Genomic DNA, 9,747 nt, shown 5'->3' with positions numbered 1-9,747 from the left:
CTTCATTTTCTGAAAACTGGGGGTTTAATTTCGTTGCAGATATTTTTCATCTCATGTATTTTTATAGCTTGTGAAATAATCAGGCTCGGGTATTGGTGTTTTCTGTGGAGAAATGTTTATAGCCTGTAGATTAGCTTTGTTGAGCAAGCTATTTATCGTTTTCTTGGTGCCACAAAATTTCTGGGTTAAATCAAATTAAACCTGTATAGACTGCGTTGGTTTTTCCGATAGTAGATCCGCATTTTCCCCAATTTGCGGATTTAATTTTGTAGTAGATCTTGTTGTTGCATCATATTTAATCATATTTAATCATTTTTAATCTTGAATTTAGCCATATTTAATCACATTTAATATGTATTTTAGCTATATTTAATCATGTTGTTGCATATTCGAAAAAAGTGGGCATCATAATGAAGGGCTAATTCTTGTCTGCTTTTGCTCGTATACCCTAGTAACTAACGTGCAAAGTGGGCATCATAATGAAGGGCTAATTCTTGTCTGCTTTTGCTCGTATACCCTAGTAACTAACGTGCACGCATAGATTAGGTTTGTTAAGCGAGCTAATATTAAAACAGGGCTAGAATGGGTATTATGAAGATAATAGCACTACTAGAAGCATATCTTGTAGCTGTTTATTTAGTATTTTTTGGGGTTTTTATGTATATTTCTAATTTCTAAGCAATACTGTCTAGATGGATGGTGATTATGTTGATGAAGAGAGCATTATAAGAATGTCTGTTGGGGCTGCATTTTCTGTCATGGTTCTAGTAGTTACATTTTTTAGGAGAATGAGATCTCGCCGCAGAACGCTACGATCTGGAGAATTAATGCGTCGTATCTATCACGGTTATAGTGATAGTTGTCAAAACTTTGTTAGAATGCGGACGGGTGCTTTTCTTAAACTAGCCCGTACTATGAGGACAAATCATCTCCTAAAGGACTCAAGATTTATAACTGTGGAGGAGCAGCTTGCTATAACGTTGAATATTTTGGGTCATAAATCAAAAAATCGTATGATGAGAACGCAATTTATACGGTCGGGGGAGACCGTTAGTCGATACTTCAACAGAGTATTGCAAGCAATTTCGTGCATACAAGGGCGATTTATGAAACAAGCACCAAATGAGGTGCCTCACGAGATCCAAAACAATCCATCTTTCTATCCTTTTTTCAAGGTATAACAACCACTCTACCTACTAGCGCAAATGAATCTCTTAACTGCTCAATCATTACATTAACATAGCAAGTTGAATTCTATAGGATTGCATAGGTATGATAGATGGTACGCATGTGGATGCTATGCTACCTGCCTCACTTGTTGCGCGTTTCAGAGGGCGCAAAGGTGCTACACAAAATATGTCTTGCGGCTTGCCACACAAACAAAATGTTTACCTATGTTCTGCTGGGTGGAGGATCGTGCTAACGATTTTATAGAATCCTTCAAGATTGCCTTATCTAGACCACAACCTTATGGCTTACGGGTTGTACACGGGTAACAATTCTGCAAAAACTCAGGGAATAAAATGCTCAATAAGCTTGTAGTTCGCTAAACTTACTAATTCATATCTCAATTAAAATACTTTGCATTATTTAGGTAAATACTACCTTTGTGCATGCGGGGGTACACAAACCCAGCGGGATTTATATCCTCGTATCGTGCCGTCGTTAATCATTTCTAAAGAATTTTCGGCGGAGGAGAACACCTCAAAATAGGAGGGGAGTATTCAAATCTTGACATTCCTCTTTGAGCGTCAAGGATGAAGCTACATTGGTTATATTGAAGAATCGTTTTCAAGATTCTCACAGCAAAACCCCACTACCCCTTCCAGGCCCAAGTTGATATTGTCTTGGCATGCACGGTTCTCCATAACTACATTGCAACAGTGGACCCAGACGATGACTTGTTGAATGAGGATATCGACATTTGTGAGGATGATACTGAATCCGCCATTAATGAAGATGACAACGTTATTGATTTCTTGCAGTCACAAAGTGTTAGAGAACAAGGAGCCTCAAAGGATGAATGGAGATCTCGCAGAGATCAAATCGCGTTGGACATGTGGATTGACTATTGTAATAAATACCGACATGGTGACACGACTGAGTCTGCGGTGTGATTTTATATGATACATGTATTTTATCTTAGTTTATACCTGTATTTTATCTTAGTTTATTATGGTTGTGGTTATTGTAACTTATTGCGCACTCTGTGTTTGTTGCTACATTACCATGTGTTGGTTATATCCAATTGTGTGACTTATTTATTGGTTAGGGCATCAATCTACATCTTGTTATTGTGCAGGGTATCCTGTATTCCTCTCTTATGTCATGTGCTTTAATACTATTTAGTTATCTTTTGTATTATTCTTTCATGTGTCTCACATCATTTATACTTGCTCCATTCCAAAGCAGTCACTTTAAAATATGACCGTCTTAATATTGTTTGGACTAACATATTAATTGTTGGACTATAGGATATGGCTGATAATGCAAACAATGTTGTGCATGATTTGGCCAATGTGAGGACAACCACTCACGCCCCAACAGCTAGGAGCCAACCACCCTCTCCCGTGCTTCCATCAAGCAGTGGGTTCAATCACCCATTCAACCCAATATTCCAGCCATCCTCCCCCTTCGTGCAATCACCCTCTGGTTTTCCCAATGTTCTGAATACCGATGGTAACTTTTTTCCTATGCCACACCCCCTTTCATCTTACATGCACATTCTCAGTAACGCCCCATCTTTGCCACAACCATTTCAAGGCTCCAATTCCTCCAGTTACTTTCATTCCCCAACAAGTGTTACAGGGACTACTTCTGATTCAGGTAGCAAAAAACGGTTGGAAAGGGATGAAGTAGTTGCCACTTCAGCTAGTTCACCCAAAAAATTCAAGGCTTTGGCCCACAAGAAAAGACAAATACCACGTGGTGAAGCAGCTTCATCTGGGTCCCCAACCAGATGGTGGACCCCTGCTCACGATGACGTGCTCATACCTTTCTTGGCAAATTTGGCAAGGTCTGGCCTTAAACCAGACAAAAACTTTAAGCAACATGCCTTTGCAATGGCGGCCGCTGAAGTAAACAAGCACTTTGGTACATCATTTGCTACCAAGAGTGTTGTTAACCACATGAAAACTATTCGTTCTTGGTATCAAGACATGCAGGCTGCGCGTAATATCAGTGGTGCAGGTTGGGATGAGGCAACACAAACAATCATGCTGGATCCCGAGAGCTTTGATACATGGAATGAGGTAAAATGAACCCTACATATCTTCAAAATGTTAATTCACTTTATCTAATAAATGAATATGCTTCTTTATACTGAATTGGATATTGATGACATGCAGGATAAAAATAAGAGTAGGCTTAAAGATTACATAAATAAGCCGCTGAAGTATTATGAGAACCTAGCTGTCATCTGTGGCGATGATCAATCAAGAGGTAACTTTGCCAAGGCCTCGATGGAGAAATTTGGGGGCCACGATGCGATCAACCTTGGAGATGATGACGAAGATCAAAATGTTAGCATGTCTGTGCCTCAGAAGTTCCCTCCCACAATTAACTTTTTAGATGAAGATAATCAATCTCAAACCAACAATGATAACGCCTCCAGAAAGGACTACCATAAAATCACTTCATCGGTGAAAGGCCGCACGAGAAAGACAGATGTTGGTCGTGACATCATGCAACAGATGGTGGAAGAAGTTAAGCACTTTTCCTCATCTCTCAATCTTGTTAATCAGCACTGAACTGAGAAATTGTCTGCAGCCATCTTTAGGCACAAAGAAACTTACCCTATAGAAGTGCTGGAGCTATTTTATGATACCACATTTGAAAATGAAACCAAAGCCAGGCATTTTATAGGTAAGAGTGACTTTGGCCAAAGGGCTTTGTTGGACAAATTCATGGAGATGCAAGGTGGGGGAAGTAAATGAGTGTTGGTGAAGGTAGGATTTTACACCAAACTTGTGCTTTTATACTTGTGCTGCGGGGGAAGTAAATGAGTGTTGGTGAAGGTAGGATTTTACACCAAACTTGTGCTTTTATACTTGTGCTGCCATTTTTGATTCATCGTTGCTAATTGGTTATATATATTGCAGGACCTGTGGGGAGCTAGCAATTACCATATACAATTTGCTCAGGCCCTATTAACATGAGTCTATTATTTGGCTAAACTCCTAGATCTGGTATGTTTGTAATATGTTTGAGAGCACGTGACTCATCCTCTACACAGACCTTCAGTCAGCCCTTGAGCTGATTTGTTCACAGCCCATTTCATAAAGCTTCTTTCCATGCTGTTTGGACCATGCTGTTATTGAACCATGGTTGTTGAACCATGCTGTTTGGACTCTTCATTTTTTTTATAAACCCCTGATAAACAACTTGTTCTTTGTTGTCTTCATCTGTTTTGACTGCTAGATGTGCTGTTGCCTTGTGTTGTTTTGACTGCTAGATGGGCTGCTGCCTTGTGCTGATATGATTTGGTTTTTTCTGTTTTGCTAAGTCCCTAATTGCTCAGTCCCTACAGGGTTACTTTTGTTAACTTTCAGATGGTCAATGAAGCTTTGTTCTGATATGGCTTTTCTGTTTTGCTCAGTCCCTATTTGCTCAGTCCCTACAAAGTGATTTTTTGTTAGCTGGTTAAGCTGGTTTTGCTCAGTCCCTACAGAGTGATTTTTGTTATCTTTCAGATGGTCAATGAGAATTTGTTGTGACCTGATTTTATTGTTTTGCTCAGTCCCCTGTTATGCAGTGATGAATGCCATGTTGTTTGGACTGTTAAGTTTTTTTTATAAACCCCTGATAAACAACTTGTAATTTGTTGCCTTGTGCTGTTTTGACTGCTAGATGTGCTGTTGCCTTGTGTTGTTTTGACTGCTAGATGGGCTGCTGCCTTGTGCTGATATGATTTGGTTTTTTCTGTTTTGCTAAGTCCCTAATTGCTCAGTCCCTACAGGGTTACTTTTGTTAACTTTCAGATGGTCAATGAAGCTTTGTTCTGATATGGCTTTTCTGTTTTGCTCAGTCTCTATTTGCTCAGTCCCTACAAAGTGATTTTTTGTTAGCTGGTTAAGCTGGTTTTGCTCAGTCCCTACAGAGTGATTTTTGTTATCTTTCAGATGGTCAATGAGAATTTGTTGTGACCTGATTTTATTGTTTTGCTCAGTCCCCTGTTATGCAGTGATGAATGCCATGGTCAATGAGAATTTGTATATTTGCTCAATCCCCTGATTTTATTGTTTTGCTGTTGTGACCTGATTTTGTTATTCTTTCTCACTGCTGTTTTGACTCTTGCATGATCTAAACACTTGTTCATACACCTAATATTGATTGGTTGTTGAACCATGCTGTTTGGACTGTAATTCTTTTTTATAAACCCCTGATAAACAACTTGTTCTTTGTTGTCTTCATCTGTTTTGACTGCTAGATGTGCTGTTGCCTTGTGTTGTTTTGACTGCTAGATGGGCTGCTGTCTTGTGCTGATTTGATTTGGTTTTTTCTGTTTTGCTAAGTCCCTAATTGCTCAGTCCCTACAGGGTTACTTTTGTTAACTTTCAGATGGTCAATGAAGCTTTGTTCTGATATGGCTTTTCTGTTTTGCTCAGTTCCTATTTGCTTAGTCCCTACGGAGTGTTTTTTGTTATCTTTCAGATGGTCAATGTTGATTTGCTGTGATCTTTTTTTCTGTTTTGCTCAGCCCCTATTTGTGCAGTGATGAATGTCACGTTTTCTGATATTCTAATCCAGGAGAAATTGCATGCAATGATATGGCGAGGTAGTCCATTTTGTGGAATGCAGCCAACACTGTCTTGCAATCTTGGTGATGAATATGTGATGAAGTTGACGTAGACCTGAGCACAATTGTGATACAAACCTGCTGATGCTTCTCTGATGATATATATGTGCATAAGTTACCTTTTACATGACTATTAAGTATTGGAATAGCCTTTTTTTTCAATGAGTTGAGAAAAGTGGAATTGCATTATATCTTATAACCCAAGTGTTTACACAAAACATTTTCATTATATTTTCAAGATGCAGATTACAATGTTTACAAGAACAAGGAAAATATTGAATAGCCCCAAAACCACAATACATTTTCTCATATATTCAACTTGTTCAATTGCATGCTTCAATTCTCTTTGCAAAAGCTTTGTTTCCAGCTCTTTTAATTCAAACACAGCCTGAAGAGAAGCTTCTTCATTTCTGGTTTCCGTAATTTTGATTTCTTTCTTCTCATCTTCGGCCCACCTAAAGAATTTGCATGCTCTGTTTGGGAATTTGGCACAACCCCAAAAATATCTCCCCTTGTTCGCACCCCCTTTGCACTGCTTCAATGGAGTTGGTATATTGCACAAGCATTTTATCTTAGGAGATTTGTGCGTACCTCTTTGGGCAGCAGTCATGGCTAAGCACTATCAATGAAGAAGGCTCTTGGGTAATTGAATTGTGATGAAGCCCCCAAAATGAAGAGGCTCTAGCTTTGCTGCAACGGTAAAAGACTCCCCCAAGTGCACACTTTATATAGAGGGGTTTTTACTTGACCGTTGCCAGATCTTTACTTGCCATCTGTTTTTAAAATATGACCGTTGGTCTGTTATCCGTTGGGATTTTTGCGGTGAAGTGTGTACTCCTTGCTGTGGGCGGTAAGCTCACCATGGTAATCACATGCAACTCTTCTTATGTTGGGGTATTTGTGCATATCAAACATTGGAAATGGAAATTTAAAGAGTGAGGTGGTTTCTTGTTTCTAAAGTAATGAAACAAACATGTGGAAACAAAGAAATACATTTTAAGGGGTTGATTTCACTGTGAAACAAACAAAATATCAGAAAACTGGGAAACATACTGGAAATGTCTTGAAATCATTTCATTTCTTTATTTCTGTTTTCTTTTTTTTCGGAAATGTACCAAACAGGCCCTTAGTGGACTCTCCTTCTCCTTTTGCTTCCATAGCTCCTATTGCGGATGAAGTTCGCGTTGTTTTGTCTGCTATTGGCTGCTCTAAAGTTTCTTATGTAAGGTGCACCGGTAATGGTGTTGCTCATGCCCTAGCTAAGTCGATTGACTATTTGTCCTCTTATTTTTTTGTCTGTTTCTGTCCTTTTATTTTTGAAACAGAGTGTTGTTAAGGACTTAACTGGTTAGGTTGTCCTACCTGCCTTTTCAAAAAAAAACAGTTGATGAACCAGCAATGGACGCCTCTTTTCAAATTAGATCTAGGACGTTGTTGGGCGCTTATTATGGATGGAATTGTCAACATTTGCTGTGCAATAATTTTTAAGAACAGCCCAATCCAATTTGAGGAGGACAAAATTTTCAAGGATTTTGACCAACTCATGTATCATGCGTCGCTAAAATCGATGTTTCAAAACTTCCACAAGTTGCATGTTGAAATCTTTGAAATTTTGTTTTTAAATAAGCTCATATGTAGTAGACAACATCCCTTAGGTTGAATTTTAAATTTAAGATCCTGAATTTTAAAATTGAATTGATAGTATTTGCATCTTAAATACAATTAATTGCAGTCCAACCCAACTCCGGAAGAGTTAGAATATTAAACTTTTTTCCTCTCGTTTTCGTCATCAACCTTCCAAATCATACACTAACAATAAGTTAATAATATTCAGGCTAGTTTTTTTTTTTTTTTTTTTACTTCTTAACAAACTTTCCTTAGGGTAGTTTGGTACTTTCTAAAAATTTAATATTCTAAAAAATCATTTCAAGGTTGAGGGATGTTTGGAGATAACTTCTCAATGGACTCCCTTGCGGAGCTAATTGCTGTTCTAAAAAGACAAAGATGACCCTTTAAACCATCAAGGAATTCCACAACTTTATTAAGCAGATAGCAGTGAATGCTGATGGATTGAGAGCATGATCATGGCTTTATCAGAATGAAAATAATACTCAATAAATTACACATATTTTCTTACACAGTATTAGAACCAAACAAAGATTCGGCTCCCCAGGCGAATGCCTGTCCATCAATTAACAGAAAACCAACTCATTGAAAAGGCTTCTTAGAGATGCAGCCGATGCCAGACTGCCAATAGCTTTGAGTTCACAATAAACGTTGACTGCCAACTACGTATGTTTTTTTAAGTGTATTGAGAACTACAGACTGATCTGTGAACACATAAGAATGACTGGTACATGTATGATAGTTTGGTTTCGGACTAAGTACCAAATGCCAAGATACTTACAAGCACAAAAAGATTTTCTGAATAAATGAAACAAACTTCAGCTTTGAACAATGAGGATTAGTTCGTAAAACAATAGTATAAGGGGAACCACATTTAAAAAATAAAAAATAAAAAAGGGCACCTTTCCAATCTGAACCAATATACAAGATAACTCTCCCTATTTTCATACTACTGGTGTCGCTGCATCATTGAAACTGGATTTTTGGTGTATATTGTAATTTTGTAGTATCTGAATTTTATCACATTGGTGAGTAAGTAGGTAGATCCGCGAATGAGTTGACATCCCAAGGAAGGTCGAAAAGAATTTCTGATACAACAAATTGAATAATTTTCACTGACAGTTTCATTCAGTTTTGGACTTGTCATCAAGCACGGGAACTATTGCAGATGAAAGTTCAATATGTGACACACGAACAGCACCAATAAGCCGTTCTGGCAGCTCGTCAAAAGTGTTTCCCTGTGATTACTTACCAAATTTAAAAAACAGAAGACTTGGGCTAAAAGAATCTCAAGAAAAGTTTTAGTTTTAAATTACAGCAGGCAATATGATTTTTCTGATTTTCAAAATTTTTAGTACATAGGAAGTGAAGATGAACAGATGAGCAAATATAGATTTCAGAGCTGAAATTTGAGAGTTATCCCGAATTAAATACTTCATGTAACGCTTTGTAGTTGCTTCTAAGACTAAATAATCACTTTGTTGAACGGAAAACTACTAGTGACCTCTTGTAGATCATAGGAGAGAAGGGGCCGATGCATCTGTTTGCTTCAAAATTAACCCATAGCCGGAACATCCTGTATGGAGCTTGATGTTATCGCAAATTGATCTTTGGTGTGGTGCAACCTGGCATTTATCTGGCCATGGGGTTTACGTAGTATGAGATTTGCAAGAAAGTATGATTCTGGCACTTGGGATATCCAGCATGATCACTGAATCGAGTGCAGCAGTTTCCAAGTAGCTGGCATGCATGATCATGGAAGCATAATTGGAACTTGCGAAGAAACCTCTATAAGGCTCAGGACATATCTTGAGATTGACATTCATATGGGAGTGTAAGAGCATCATCGGTATTTTCTTGTTTGATGTTCATTTGAGAGTTTAAGAGCGTCATAGCTAATTTCTTGTCCAGCTGATTATTGTGCGAATTTTGGGGCTAGGTTTAGGGCAAGCTACGAAGTTATCAATTACCCTTCATTTTGATGCTTCGGGATGAGTTTGACTCGTGATCATTTCAGTGATTTCACAATTATTATTGTTATGGAGCTGTCTTACTCTAGTGCTAGATGCAACTGAGCTTAGCACTGCAAATTTTATAGGTGCAGTAGGTGGTTATTTCTATTTCACTCGCTTTACTCATGCTAGCATTTAGCTCACTGGACATTCAAGTCAAAAAAAAAAATGGAGGAAACACTTTAGTTCCTTGTTCCAGTTGTGTCTACAGCCAAGGACTACAATATGGGATTCAGATACAGCAATGCAAAGGAAGAAGAGGATAGAAAAAGAATAGGCTGATGATACGCATCAAATCTCTAAACAAAGCCA

General features: G+C 38.2%; 1 protein-coding gene across 1 annotated transcript in view; it reads right to left on the bottom strand.

The window, feature by feature from the left end:
* Positions 8,201–9,747, bottom strand: part of LOC109837028 (protein ENHANCED DISEASE RESISTANCE 2-like) — a 30,246-nt gene continuing 28,699 nt past the window's right edge. The window contains exon 22 of the mRNA XM_020405109.1: positions 8,201–8,661. Within this exon, the coding sequence (XP_020260698.1) occupies positions 8,548–8,661 (114 nt within the window). The 3' untranslated portion in view covers positions 8,201–8,547. The remainder of the gene's footprint in view (positions 8,662–9,747) is intronic.

This window comes from Asparagus officinalis, chromosome 4, assembly GCF_001876935.1.
Source record: "Asparagus officinalis chromosome 4, Aspof.V1, whole genome shotgun sequence".
Classification (NCBI taxonomy): domain Eukaryota; kingdom Viridiplantae; phylum Streptophyta; class Magnoliopsida; order Asparagales; family Asparagaceae; genus Asparagus; species Asparagus officinalis.
This window is presented reverse-complemented; position numbering and strand designations above follow the sequence as displayed.